Source organism: Protopterus annectens, chromosome 5.part0 (assembly GCF_019279795.1).
Source record: "Protopterus annectens isolate FY-2018-M chromosome 5.part0, PAN1.0, whole genome shotgun sequence".
NCBI classification, from domain to species: Eukaryota; Metazoa; Chordata; order Ceratodontiformes; family Protopteridae; genus Protopterus; species Protopterus annectens.
In genome coordinates this window covers 957,286,221-957,301,704 of record NC_056735.1, presented here as the reverse complement: position 1 = coordinate 957,301,704, position 15,484 = coordinate 957,286,221, and the positions used below count along the sequence as shown (strand labels likewise).

Genomic DNA, 15,484 nt, shown 5'->3' with positions numbered 1-15,484 from the left:
GCCAAACAGCAAGGGCTCAGGGATTAAAGGCTATGTAGATGTCGCACTGGACCTCCAAGTGTCCTAGCCCAAGACAATACATGCACTTCTTGTGGGCATCCAAATGGGGAATTTTATGCCCACAAGAAGCGTTCCTTTTGAAACCGGTGGGTTTTGTCTGAACCCACTAGTTTGTCCGATATACTGAAAGTTAGAGGACTCACATACACAAGCACGCACACACACTAACACTAACTTACACTCAAAAGGAAAAATACTGGGAAAGCAGTTTTTTTAAGAAAGAAAGAAAAGGATAAAGGGGAGAATTGTTGGAGAGAGAAGTGGAGGGTGGGAAACTACCCTAACATCAGTGATAAACTTGAAAGAAATTAGCTAAGAAGGCAGGAGAGGTATAAGGAACTAAATGTGACAAGATATAACTAGAGAGACTAAGACAGAATTCCCTACAGGCTAGGAAGAAAAAGACAAAACACTTATCTGAGTCAGAGGCTGCGGAATGGCATCTGTGCTGGAAGATGGCAAATGAGATCTGAGGGGTTAGAAAAAAAGTGGGGCATTATGGGAGAGGGAGGAGTTTGAGGCTCGGATCATAAGGCTGGAAGAAATGGTTGAGTCGGATCCGAGGCCGGATCCGTGGACCCAGTGGTGATACATAATGAAATGGACAACATCAGATGCATACAAATTTAATTATAGCAGCAACTATCTATAATCCCACAAACATAAACCACGTACCATTTACTTTACTCACAAAACAATCTTATACTAATGTTACACAGAAATATGATAAGTTTATATCAAAAATACTTAAAATTTATATTTCACATTGCATCACAGCTCATACTTAGTGGGAATATTCACCCCAACCCTGGCGCCCAAACCAATCCAACCCATCTAGATCTTCACACCCCAATCCAGCCCCAACAACTATTAACTCTCAACAGAAAAGGTACGGACTTACTACTACTTAATATAAATTTCAGAAGTGTCATGAACAAATTCAAGATTTGCATGCCACCCTTGCTCTAGATACTCCAGATATAGCCCTTATAACAGAAACCTGGCTTAAACTACGCATCTCTAACAATGAAATACTTCCACCTCGGGATACAATATACACAGGCTAGGTAGACAACAGAAAAGAGGTGGTGGCATCACTTTTCTAGTAAAAAAAAACAATCTCAATTTAGAAACTTTAGACCAAACCATCCCAAACTTTAACAGCACCAAAATACTGTTTACTAAACTAGCAATTAATCCAAAGAAGCATATGAACATAGTAGAAGCCTGCATCCCACCTGGGAACAATCTGACTACTCTAGAACACATCCTGAACTGGACAGCAACATCCCTCCCTTAGGAAATAATTATAATGGGTGTCTTTAATGTGGACTGGCTCTCCTGTAGCTTTCAAAATCCCACTGACCATATTAACCTACACATTTTCTCACAAACAATCCAAACTTGTACTAGAGTAGACAAAACATTAAACAAACATTCAGTCCTGGACTGGATTCTTACAAACAGACCAAATTTACCCCTACACTCTGGCTGTCTCCAAGACTTCAGTGAACATATTCCAACTTATATTCTCCGACACCGAATAAATCTACAAAAACATACCACCTACTACCAAATCTGAGACAACAAAAAAATTATTCCTCAAAACTTCATAACTAGTTTAAAAAAATACAAGTAGGCACCACTCAAAAATCCCCCTTTAGATACTGCAGTTGAATACTTTAACTCAGCCTTCCTCAATATCCTAAACATCTTGCCCCCCCCCCAGAACAATAAGGATAAAATCCAATTATGCCCCTGGCTAGCCAAACAGACAAGATCTCTGTTAAAAACTAGTGATAAGGCCTGAGAGAAATGGGTCAATGACCAAACTAAAACTAACAAACATATCTAGAACTACAAAATAAATCTAAGAAACATATTAGACAGGGCAAAATAAATTACTGTAGCAATATCCTATCAATCAAAGAAAGGCACAATTATTTTGGGCTGCCATCAAGAAATCCTACAGCCATGACAAACTAGTACTCCCTCCCCAACACTTACCAATACTAAAGACAGCATAGCCTCACAATTTAAGAAATACTTCACTGAATCCATACTATCCCTCACAAACAATAATTGCTCTTCCCCTACCCAAACTCACACAGTAGCCATACTTGATCCCAACAACTTCTCTTTCCAACCCGTTCCAATAAACACCATAGTTAAACATCTGAAAAGGTTCATAGGTGTTTACTAGCCTAACGACCACAAGAGCTTTTTTAAGCCTAGCCATGCATCCCAAATCTATGGCAAGTTGTGATACCCTTGATAAGTGTAAGCATGAGCCTGGGAGATGAACCATTTACAGGTTACCTGTTTGCATTAGAGACATAGGTGCCAAACCAGGGATGAATTCCCAGTGTCCCATCCAATTGTCCAAGTTGCACTTGAAATGAGTTAGGGAGGAACTCTGCTTCACATGGATGGGAAGCCTGTTCCAATGATGGGGTAGTCTCTGGGATACATACCTTCTCTCTAGCAGGTCCTATTTATATCACAGGCAAGGTTTAAGTCTTTAGAACAGGTAATTCTGGTACCGTTTGTTTTGTGGATATGCAGGAGGGCCATCAGAGTGGGGTCTGACAATACCCTGTATGCCAGGCATAGATCTTCCCTCAAAAGCCTGTAGGAGACAGAATACAGGGATAGGGCCTTGAGGCGGTCTGCATACGAAACATTACTTATGCCCTGTATTCGTTTAGTGAGGAACCGCTATGGACATTCCAGTTGTTGGATATGCCTGGTTAAGTACATACTAAAGGGTGCACTGTACTCCATGATAGATCTGATGAACGCCGAATACAGTGGAACAGTGACTTCCTTGCACTTGGATGCCATACCTTTGTTTATAAGTTGCGCAGCACAGAATGATTTCCTCACCACTGTAGACATGTGATGATCAAAGGCTAGATTACTATCTATCTGTGTCCTGTGTGTTGTCAATATGATCGTTACCAGGGATAAATGATTTCCCAAAGGATATTACTATGCATTTCTTGGCATTTAGTTTTAGTTTGTGGCTCAAACACCAGCTATTTGCCTGTGTCAGCCCATCCTGGATAACATTTGTGTCAGTGTGAGATTCACTGACAGCTCCTAATTTGCAATCATCTGCAAATTTAGTCAACCACAGACCACTGACATTGGCCTTGACTTCTGAGAAGTAAATGCCAAAAAGAAACAGTCCAAAAACTGATTCCTGAGGGACTCCACTTGTGACTGGCCTCTTTGTAGAGGTGGATTCCTCAACTCTAACTTCCTGGGTCCTGTCTGTGAGCCAGTTGGCTATCCACTGGGTGACATACGGGTTTGTACCTAACCTCTTGAATTTGTCAACAATACCCACATGGGGCATTGTGTCAAATGCCTTGGCCAGGTCAAGGTAGGCAGTATGAACGATTTTGCCCTCATCCATTGCTTTGGTGACCTTCTCAAAGAAGTCCACCAGACTGAGTAGGCATGATCTGACCTTGACGAAGCCAAACTGGGTTGGGTCCAGTGTCTGGAGGCTTACTGTATCTCTATTGATCATCTCCATAATTCTTTCTATGGCTTTACATACAAGACTAGTGAGACTTATGGGTCTGTAGTCTCCAAGGTCTGTAGATGGCCCACCTTTGTGCAGAGGGATGACTGTGACCTTCCTCCATTCATGAGGCATGAAGCTTGTTTGTAGGCTACAGTTAAATAGTAATTCCAGAGGCCCTGACATGTCATGTTTCATGATATTTAGAAGGCATCCTGGGATACTGTCTGGGCCCATTGATGCAGTATTCTTGGCCTTACAGAGAGCATTAAGGACCTGTTCTCTAGTGATTGTAGGGGGAGTTATATTTGATGACATTTTCTGAGGGAAGATTGAAGGGGAGAGAGGAGTAAAGTTGTAGCTGTCAGGAGGTTTGCTAAATCTTCTTGCTCAGTATAGGTGGCTCCATTTAGAATGAGTTCTGCACACAGCTGTGTATTGCCTTTGGGGTTGTGGCATAGCTAAAGAATGCTTTGTGGTTGTCCTTGGCCTGGGAGGCCAAACATACCTAAAATTTGGCTTTGGTAGACTTTATTTGTCCTCTGAGTTGTTTGTTTAGTTTGAAAGGGCTGTTATCCTTCTGGTTGCTGCACCTCCTAATTTTTGCCATGGTTTTCTTCCTCCTGTTATACAGCCAACTGATTTTATGATTCCACCAGGGTGGCTTGTTTTTTTAGTTCGTTCTGTACTTCTTCCTGGTGGGCACAGCTGCCTCTATACAGCTATTAACACGCTTGTACATGGTTTCTGTGAACAGTTCTGCATAGACAGAAGTGTTTTCAGGGTTTATAGGAGCTTGAAATTTTGCCAGGTTCTCACTTAATAGCAGGAGACTAGCCTTGGAATAGATCTTGAATATTCCCGGTTGAGCTGGGGGTCCAGGTTTTATTTTTACTTTAAAGGAGACCATTCCATGGGCTGACCTTACCAGGGAAGGCATTACAGTAGGGGGTGTGCAGCACTCTCCTATATTAGTAAGGACCAGATTCAGTATGGTTGCACCCCTAGTTGGTGTACTGACTATCTGGTCCAGGGAATTTGTGTTTAGAAAATTCAATCAGTAAAAACAAAATGAAAATTCCAGCAAAGCTAGAACCTTCACTGAGTGAACTCCCAAACCTCTTATATTAGAGACACATGGGATATATGCAAATGACCCTTCTAAACATCAGGTGTTTCAGCTAATTGGCAATTCTGAATGCCCATGACTTGTTTTGTCGCTTTAATGGACAATTTCAGGACAATAAAGCCAAACCCCACTAGCTGTGAATATGCATATTTTGGCCTTGTTATGACCTCATCAGCACAGCACAAGCAGAGTGTTTCACTAAGCATAAGAAACACAGGGCTGTTATACCCAGCTGATGTCCATTATCATTAGGGCCACTGCAAACAGCAAACTAGAACAATAAGTGAGAAGGTCACTGAAAAACCAATCAGTAAAAACAAAGTGAAAACTCCAGCAAAGCTAGAACCTCCACTGAGTGACATCACAAACCTCTTGTATCAGAGGCACATGGGATATATGCAAATGACCCTTGTGAACATCAGATGTTTCAGCTAATTGGCGATTCTGAATGCCCATGACTTGTTTTGTCGTCACTCAGTGGAGCAACTTTTTAAGAGCACTTCTGCATGAGACTGCATTGAAAGAGGAGGATCTAGAGGCAGACATGTTGGAACAGCAGGCAACTGAACCTTAATAGAGGAATAAGATGTCATATGGTAATAACTCACACAAACAGTGTAAAATCAGAGAAACACTAGCCTGAATGGGTGATGGTGTTTTATTGGCACAAACTGGATACCTTTTTTTCCATCTGTTTATATATGATTTTCTAATTGCAGGCTTTTTTGCCTCCATTAGTATATTCTGCATGTCCCCAGAAAATAGGTGCCTGAAAGATATTAAGACCCTATCATACAGGCAGTCAATTCTAGTTATCTGGGGTCAGAATGTATAAAATATCCCTGATCTTGTGTGAGTAAATGCAGTCTGTGAGGAAGCTAGTGATAATTGCCCCTAGCCAATTCCAAAAGAAGGAAGAACTACTGGTGCCTGGCCAGAAGGCAGTCACCTCAATGATCTTTGGGGAGACCTTCTGAATCTTCAGAAATACCATTGATATCAGTGGAAAGAGTGAAAAAGCAGACAGGAACATTCCTGCCTAAGGAAAGTAAAAGGCATGTGTCTTCCAGACCTTCTTACATGGAGTCCTGGAATGGAATTTTGTCAGTTCATTTAGAAAGGAGGCAAAAAGGTCTATCTGAGGAATTCCCCACAGGTAGATCTAATACTGAAAGCCACCCCCCCATGATTCAGTTTCCATTCGTGAGGGTCTGCCTTGGTCCTACTCAGCTTACCTGCAACATAATTTTGCGCTAATGGACTGTAAAAAGTTTGTAGAGAGAGTCTGTGTTGTAAATATATTGGCCTGTATATTGGGTAAGAACTGGATCTCCCTTGCTTGTTTGTACCACATCACTGTGGTTACTGTCTATAACTACTTGAAGAGGTCCTGACACCACAGGTGAGGTGATTCACAGAGTTGACAGCCTTTCTAAGAGCTAGCATCTGTTCTATGTTTATGTATTTTGGTCTGTCTTTCTTGTCCCAAAGACCCTACTAGCCTATACCCATTGGCATTTCTCCATAAACAAAGTCTGAGGCATTTGTAATGACTGATTGCTTTGGAGCAGGATGGGAGAATGGGAAATAAGGATTCTTAGAGATTTGATATATCTATCAAGTGATTTCCCTTTTCACAATTCCCAGAACTGGGATTTGAAAAGACAACTGGGTTGATGCTGGAACTAAAGAGATTTCAGATACCAGTGTATGTTTCTTATGTGGAGTCTTGCAAGAGGTATCATAAGAATCACAGAAGCCACAAGACCAAACTCCTGAAACAGATCTAAATATAGATCATTTCTTTTTTCCTGTAGAAGAAGAAAAGTTCTTTGTACATAGGTGTCTAGCAGGCACATCAGAACACAATCCTGCGTGACAGTTAAAAAAATATGAATGCTCTCTTGCAGAGTGAGCCTATGCACAAGATCTCTTACTAAGGTGAGAGCTTCCTGATACTTAGAAAAACACTATGATGATAAGCAAGTTTTCTAAATATGGAAAAAATATAGATATCCTGCAGCCTATATTGGGTTATAACAGCAGCTACACACTTTGTGAACAGACATGGAGCAGTGGATAACCAAAAGGGTGCAGACCTGTTCCAGGGCATTTGTACTGCCAAAGTGATCATGTTTGTGCTTGTATATGTTGCCCAGTCAATGGAATGATAATTGAAATCACCGAAGACCAAGGTGTTTGGCTGTATGGTGAGTGATTCCAGTAAGTCCAGATTGGCAGTGTGCCTCTCTTGGTCCATGGTGGGGGACCTATATCTAATAATGATGTAGTAGGGTATTTTGCCTATAGTTAGTTGGACCTGGAATATCTCAATACAGTCATATTCTTTAACAGGTCTGGGGGGTGTACTTAGCTTTAATGAAGATGGATACACCTCCAGCTCTAGCTCTTTCACACTCATTTTGAGGTCTGAATGTGTGAAAGGCATTGCAGCCTTGCACGGCCGTGGTGCTTTCTGCAGCTCTGAACCATGTCTCAGTGACTGCACAAACTGCAGCATCTTCCAAGGTGAGGAGTGCTTCCAGGGAATGCAGTTTCCTGTTTAGGCTCCTAGCATTAAGCAGCATAACTTTGAGTTTGTCTCGAGTGGATTTTGTTATGTTGGAAATTTTGTTATTTTGACATAGTCTAAAATAGGCACTATGGGGAGAGGCAAGAGCCTTTGGCAATATCCAAAAGTCTAGAGGAGACAGGTGCAGACCACCTCTGGCAAAGCAGTGTACTCTGTCGGCCATGTCCTCCCAGGCTGAAAGATACTGGATGCCCTTGGACTGACATCATCATTTTTTGTCTATACTGTGACATCATCCTGAGTGAAGGTAGAATGCTGCTTATGGCTAGGCCATACCTGCCTGAGACACACAATCTGAGAGTTCAGTCATGTCTCTCTTCATATAGTCCAGACATGTATGGCTCAAGTCATTCACCCCAACATGGGATATGACAGACTCATACCGGTAGTAGTTGCTGTTCAGTGACTTGAGTGCATGTATGATTTGATGGATCCTGGCACTTGACAGGCAGCTGACCATGACCTTATCCTGCCTAGTGAGTGGGACATCTGTGTGTCTCACTATGGAGTCGTCTAGGATCAGGGCATTAGGTTCTGAGGTGTTTTGCCTTAGGGGCTTATTTGCTGAGACAATGGTATGTGTATTATTATGCGTAGTGGTTTCTATTCACTTTGAAGTGTGTGCAAGTGGTTTGCGCTTGAGAGGTCTCTGATCTTTTGGCAGGCTTAGTATGTGGGTTCATGTGTTATGACCTTATCTTGTGTGGGAGGTGAAGTGTGCGTGCTGAAAACCTGTTTGATGTGCGGTTTGTTGTTATGTGAGAGGAATGATTCCAATTTCATAGTGTAATTACATCTCTCACATACAGTACTTGCTTGTTTTAGGAGTAAGTGGTTGTCAGAATACATGAGGCAATTACTACATTGCCATAGATGCCCATGTCAATCAGGCTGGCTGGAGAAATGGTGGGAAATGGACTGTCCATTATAGCAGGTTTATACAATAATTACTATTAGGAAGTGGTCTAGTTAGACCAGTTTTTGCTCCAAGATTAAAAAATAGGCTTATTCTATTGAAGGTTAGGGATGAAAAAACTGTGGCAATGATGCTCATTGCACAGCTGAGTTACCCGCAGTGCAGTAGAGAAGCTTGGGAGGGAACCACTGACAGATGTCTAGGGAAAAATTGTGCTTCAGAGTGTTTGCGCCACTATCTGCAAATGCAAGGCTTAAATACAGGCAAAATTAAACATGTTTAAGCTAATCTACCAATAGAAAAGCACACAATGAACCTTCCTCCAGCAATCCCTAGCTCAGATAAGGCTGTATCCACACTCTTCTGCCACAAGGGTGGACAGGAGTCCCTCTTAATGTAAGATGGCTGGTTTGGTACTCAAGTGTAACAAAAACAGGCTAGATTCAGCAGATCTGAATCTAGACTATGCTATGTAGACTATAGTACAGTTGAAAAACAAGTGCAGAAAATAATCCAGTCACAACAGTAAAAAACAGAAATAATACAGTAATCAAACACAATGCAGTTTATAAAGTGCAATACAAACACAAGGCATACTTATTTTCTTGAATTTTGCCATGGATGCCTTGGATTAAAGCAGAATCACACTGGACCTCTGCAAAAAAAAAAAACACCAAAAGGATAGTAGCTCTGGTTAATTGAGAGTAAACTTCCGCAAAAGTGAGGCTTAAATACGGGTAAAATTAAACACGTTTAAGCTAATCTACCAATAGGAAAGCATGGAATGAACCTTCATTTGGCAATCCCCAGCTCAGACAAGGCTGGATCTACCTCTTAATGTAAGATGGCTGGTTTAGCACTCAAGTGTAACAAAAACAGACTAGATTCAGCAGATCTGAATCTAGACTATGCTATCTAAACTAAAGTACATTTGAAAAACAAGTGCAGAAAATAATGCAGTCACAGCAGTAAAAAAGCAGAAATAATGCAGTAATCAGACGCAATGCAGTTTATAAAACACAAGAAACATAAGGTACACTTATTTTCTTGATTTTTGTCTTCGATGCCTTGGATTAAAGCAGAATCACTCTGGACCTCTGGCAAAAGAGTCCAAATGTACAGCAGCTCCAATTAATTGAGCCCATCGCCTTAATCATCTGTGTTAAATGCCAGATGATTTAGGACTACCATCATAAGACAGTTGTGGTGGCCACAAACTTAACTTTTTTTTTCAGATAGTTAGGCTTTAGTACCAACACATGCCAATGTTTCATGTTTCACATTGTCAGTCTCTACCAAGCAACACAAACAGTACCAAAGTGGGACTGGGCTTGAAGTGTAGTCATGGCAGGAAAACTGTGAAGGTCTGAGTATTTTGGCAGTGAAACTAAGAACTTTTCTATGAGGAATATAAGGACTGAGATCTGAGCTGTGCAAAAAAAAAAAACAGAAAAGAGCCGAGTGACAGAGAGGATAGTGTGTTCACCTGTTCTAACATATGTAACCATGGTATACACCAAAAGAACATACACATGCATGAGAGTGCAGACACAAGAGAACATTCTGGAATGTGCGGAGCTGGGGATATCAGAACTTTCACAATATATTTAATGCAAAAGGCTTCTAAAGTCATAGCTATACAGTAATGAATTCTTTACTAAATTCAAAGCTATGTAACAAAATTATCTGTTGCAATGTGTAATGGCCTGTACCACACTGAACTACGGATTATGGTCATGCTATGTATGTAGAGCTACTGTATCTCATTTGTATAGTACTGTACACCAACTGTACAAACACTGCATAAATGTGTCCGTCCATGCCTCTGGTCCAGGTTGTGGCTAAAAAGGATGTTTGGACTAGCTGACTCAGCCAGTAATCAAATATATATACATACATAACCTGGGGACTGTAATCTGTAATAATGCAGACAAGAAGCAAGACAACTCATCTATCTGCAGAGTATGAAAGTACACGGATAAATGCCTCTGTATAGCATAAATCTATTCTTTAGCTCTGTAAAAAAAGAGTACAATATAAACATGTTACCTTTTCCTTTAGGGCAGTCTTTCATATCTAGGACAATTCGAAGTCCATCTAGGTTTGAGATGGGAATGCCAAGATCAAGAGGTTCTATTTCTCCACTCTAGAAAAGTAAAAGTGAATGAAAATACGTTTACAACATACATTTAGTTATAAAATAATTAAAACTACTTATTCTATTACATCTTCATTCCTCAAACAACATCTGTAAAAGAATGTAAGAAAATAAAAAATAAGAGTTTTGAACTATTAGGTTATTCAATAATAGCTTATTTTAGATAAAAAAATAAACACTGCAATCCATGTTCTTCTATAGGAAAAAAATGGCATGTAATAGCAATTATTAAGAATGCTCTGGGATGCAGAACGTCACTGATGTGCCATGGTGGAGTCTTTGCACATCAAAATATTGCTCAAATGTGTTAATAAATGTTAAACATGATGGTATCAAAGGCAGAAATCTGCCATTTTTATAAACATTCACAGAGGATGGACAAAGTACATTTGATCACAGCTTCTTATTAAGCTTGCAGCCAAAAAGACTATTAAGTTCAGCCACATCATCCAGTACTGGTGGGAGACTAACAGTGTCCCCATTAAAGAGATTTTCCCCAACATATCCCTTGTGAAAATTTGGTATCACCAATCCATTCATTCAGATGGTTTTAAAGGCTGCCAGGGAAGTACTACTGCTTAACATGTAGGTTCACAGGTTCAAGATAGTTACTAGGTCTGTCGTTCAGGAGACCACTGAGGAGCCTAGACTAATTTCCCAACTGGCCCAAAGTACTGCCTGGTTAAACAACTTTGCTTAAAGTCACACAGTAGCAAATGAATGAGTGACTCAAACCTTGAACCACTGGAAGCAGCTTATTATCAGCTCATAGCATTCAACCTCTGTGATGCTAGACAAAATAGTAACTTATGAGTTGTAAAAGCCACCCTGCCAGGAGGAACCTGGAATGGAATCAAAGACCTCTTCATCTGCAGTCAAATGTGTGACCACTAAGCCACACACCTTATTGAACAGCCTGTTCCAGAAACAGAGGTACGTTGGGTAAGATACCTTCCTGCACTCTGATTGTCTCAATGTGGCTGTATAACCTAAGTTCTCTAAACCAGGGGCTTGCCTTACCCATGGTTCTATTTAAGTGAAGGAGTTCAAAGAGTGCTGGGCTGTTCAGTGCTTAGAAGGCTAAGCAGAGCTCACCTCTCACGAGCCTGTAGGACATTGAGTAGAGGGAAAGGGCTTTTAGTCTATCATAGTAGCTAAGGATACTGAAGCCTGAAATCCTCTTCGTGAGGAAACATTAAGGTCTCTCAATTTGGTTTACATGTTTACGGAAGCATACTGCAAATGGGGCATTACATTCAAAGATGGGCCTAATAATGGAGGACATGCAGGACTACAGCGTCTCTGAATCTTGTGGTTATATATATAAAGTCCAATTTATGCAAGATAAAAGGACTTGTAAACCACAACTGAGACATGGTGGTTAAAGGGTAGTTTGTTACCAACACAGGTATCAAAGTCCTTGATGATAGTGACAAATTTTCCATGGAATGTTAACTATATATGTGGTACTAATGCTAGACTGACTAATCAAAACTAGGCTACATTTCTTGGAAGTGAGGATAAGCCCATGATTAGCACACCAAGTCTTTGTCTGGTCCAGTCCCTGCTGGACAATCAGGGTATCAAAAGGAGTTTGACAACCACCCCCCATTGGCAAACTTTAGTCAGAGTCCCTTGATATCAGCTTTCCTGTCAGAGAAGTCTACCCCAAACAGAAAGATAATCACCAGGACACAGCCCTGTGAAATATAACTGTTCATATATTTCCATCTAGAACAAAGCAGCAGCCAATGTAACAGAAATCATAACATTTGGGTTATTGTGCCTTCTTTGTTACAACTGGAGGCTAAAACTGCAGAAGTGGCTCACTTCCTAATATGTACAAGCCATAGAAGGCTCATATCAGTATGCACTGACACCAGTATGTGCATGGCTCCCTCTTCTATCCATTGCTGATGCATGCAATCTCCAGTCGTTTCAGCTGCAGTTCCCTGACAGAGAAAGACAGATGTGTCAGATGATTAGCCCTCTCACTGAGTAACAAAACAAGGCATAACACTTTACCAACTACATGACATTAATATACACAGTGGTAATTAACTGTAACCAATAAGTAATTAACTATGATATGGAAACAGAAATAAAATTAAATAACAACAGTAACAGAATTAAATAATTTAATATAGAGGGCTATGATCATGTCACCAATGCTTACTGACTTACTATGTGTTCAGACGTGGATGCCAAGAATCTTGGGGGTCCATGTCATGAACATACAACATTTTACAACATTAAAGGGATTTGGCAAAATGGTTAAGGTGTTTACCTTAAAGACAAGAGGTACAGGGTTTGATTCTCACTAAGAAAAATGGGCTAGGCTTAAATATGGTCCACAAGGGCAGCTAGCCTAGTACTTACCTATGAATCTCTAAATTAGGTTAGGATTAGCTACCCGATCTTAACCTTTTGTAGTGTGGAGCTTTATCTGCTCCATGTACTACTAGTTAAAGTAAAAAAAAATAGTTAAATGTTTTGCCAGCTTTGAAAACTGTAAATCATTTAGTAAATGCTGTCAGAAAGGCACTGTAACTCATTCCTTTACATTTACACTTATTCAGGAATTACAGTTATAGTAATTTCAGGTGTATGACATCAGATAAGGGGGCAGAACTGTAATCATGGAAAAGTCTGACTACATACAAAGAATGTTTAATATGTTATTTGATGAAGCTTATAGCAAAACATCATTGAATGAAATTAATGTGTCATATCATGAGATAGATATATATTTTATTATATGATATGCTCATGCAGGGACAAATAAATGTAGATGAATAGGTTCATAGGTTTATACTAGGCTATCTGCCCTAAGGCATTTATAAGCCTAGCCTAAATTTTTGTGGCTTACGCCACCCCTTATATGAAAAAATACTGTGCCCATTAGTTTGTTGTGCCTCTGTCCAGCAGTGACACAGAGATGATTCCCGGGGTAAACCTACGATCTCCCATCCACAGGTCAAGATTTCTCTTGAACAGAGCCAGCGAGGTGCTCTGCCTCACATGGACCGGGATTTTATTCCACAGCATAGGGAGTCTCTGAGTGATAAATCTATCCCTCCAGCACGTCCTAGAATATATTTACATATTGACCATCCTACAGTTTTTGGAGTGCCCAAGATTCATAAAAGCATTAATGATTCCCTTTTTAGACCAGTTGTTAATGTAAGAGCATCAATGAAATATAACACAGCTAAATTTCTCAATCATCATTTAAAGACTGAATTCAACAGGTGGACTATCTGTGTAATGATTCCTGGCATTTTCTTATGAAGTGTAATCAAGTAACCAGTACTGATACAATAGTATTCTTAACAACAGATGTTAAACTTCTTTTTACTTCCACTTCCCATAATATAAGCATTGAATGTTCTTTAGAATTTTTGACATCAAGGATGAAGATAACCCAACAAAAGATAAATGTTTATGGTCAATTAATGGAATTAGTCCTTAATTAAAATTTTATATATTTTGAAGGACAATATTTCTGACAAATGAAAGGGTGGCCACAGTGGTGCAGCGGTTAGCATTGTCGCCTCATAGCAAGAGGTTCTCCGGTTCGATTTTCGGCTGGGGTGCCTTCTGTGCAGAGTCTGCAAGTCATCTTTGTGGTTGTGTGGGCTTTCTCTGTGTGCTCTGGTTTCCTCCAACATTCTAAATACATGCAGTAGGTGGATTGGACACTTTAAATTGCTTGTAGGTGTGAGTGAGTGGTATGAATGAACTACTGTTTCACGGCTAGCCACCCAGTGGTGTAAACCTTGGCTCGAGATGATTGTCACTGTTGAAGTGACACCCTGACCCCATATGCAAAAATGGAAAAAAGGGGTAGAGGATGGATGAATGGATGGATTCCAACAAATGAAAGGGGTAGCCATGGGTGCCGTATGTGGACTACTTTATGTCAATATAGTAATGGCAGAATGGGAGAATAAATATATATATTTAGCACCGAATATTCATCCTCATGGGGTCTCTATACCAAATACCTGACAGCATTTTTATAATGTAGGCAGACAACCCTGAAAAAATACCAAAATTTATTGATTATATAAATCACACGACATCCTTTTTATAATTTACTTATAATACACATAAACATTACACAGTCTGTTTAGATGTTTTGATCGAAAAGGATTACACTAATGATGCCCTAATATCACAAATATATCAAAAGCATACATATTTAAATTCATTTTTGCATTACAGCGGTAGCGTTGTTGCCTCACAGCAAGAGGTTCTCCTGTTTGATTCTCGGCTGGAGTGCCATCTTTGTGGAGTCTGCATGTCCTCCCCGCTGTCAAGTGGCCTCCGAAAGACATGCGTGAATGGGTGTGCCTTCACTGAAGGTTGGGAGTCGGGCTGACAACTCTGCACCATAAAAATCGACTGCCAATCATTAGCGGACCAGAGTTCTGCTGTGGCGACCCCTAACTGGGAAAAGCCAAAAGGAAAAACAAACATTACTCAAGCTGTCATTCTTTTCATCAAAAATGTGCTATAGTAAAAGGACAATTGGTGAGGGCCACACTTATGTTACATTATTCAATGATTTCATGAAAGAATGCCAATTATTAAAATACATGTTTCTAAAGACAGCTTATGGCATGGCTCTCGTCAATTCCATTACAGCTGAAGTTATAGAAAAAAAGAAAAAATTTTTTTTATACACCAGTGTTAAATTATGGAATATGGAATGTATTGAGCTTAAATCAAAATGAGAATTGGCAGTAGTATCACAGATATCTATCAGCGTCGTAAAGAAATAAATGCCCTTGATAATGAAACAACATGCAGAAATAATAATTATGAGCTAACATTCGTTACTACATATTGTATAGATAGTGAGAATATTAATAATAATATACCAAAAATTGGCAGATAATTACTGCCAATTTGAATTCTAATAATAAGTTAGGTGAAATGGCAATAATCACATACAAGAAAGGTAAAAGTTTTAAAAATATATTTGAGCAAATAAGATGCATAAATAGTTGTGAAATTATAAAATGACAAAATGTGGAAGTCGCAAATATTGTCATTATATAAAAGTAGGGTAGACAGTTAACATTGTAGAC

The 15,484-nt window shown here is 39.9% G+C and overlaps 1 protein-coding gene across 1 annotated transcript in view; it reads right to left on the bottom strand.

Annotated features, from left to right (window-relative positions):
• The window catches only part of LOC122802295, a 1,020,490-nt gene that overhangs the window by 141,101 nt on the left and 863,905 nt on the right, over positions 1-15,484 (bottom strand). Inside the window, exon 12 of the mRNA XM_044071943.1 lies at positions 10,280-10,376. Coding sequence (XP_043927878.1) covers positions 10,280-10,376 — 97 coding nt within the window. The remainder of the gene's footprint in view (positions 1-10,279; positions 10,377-15,484) is intronic.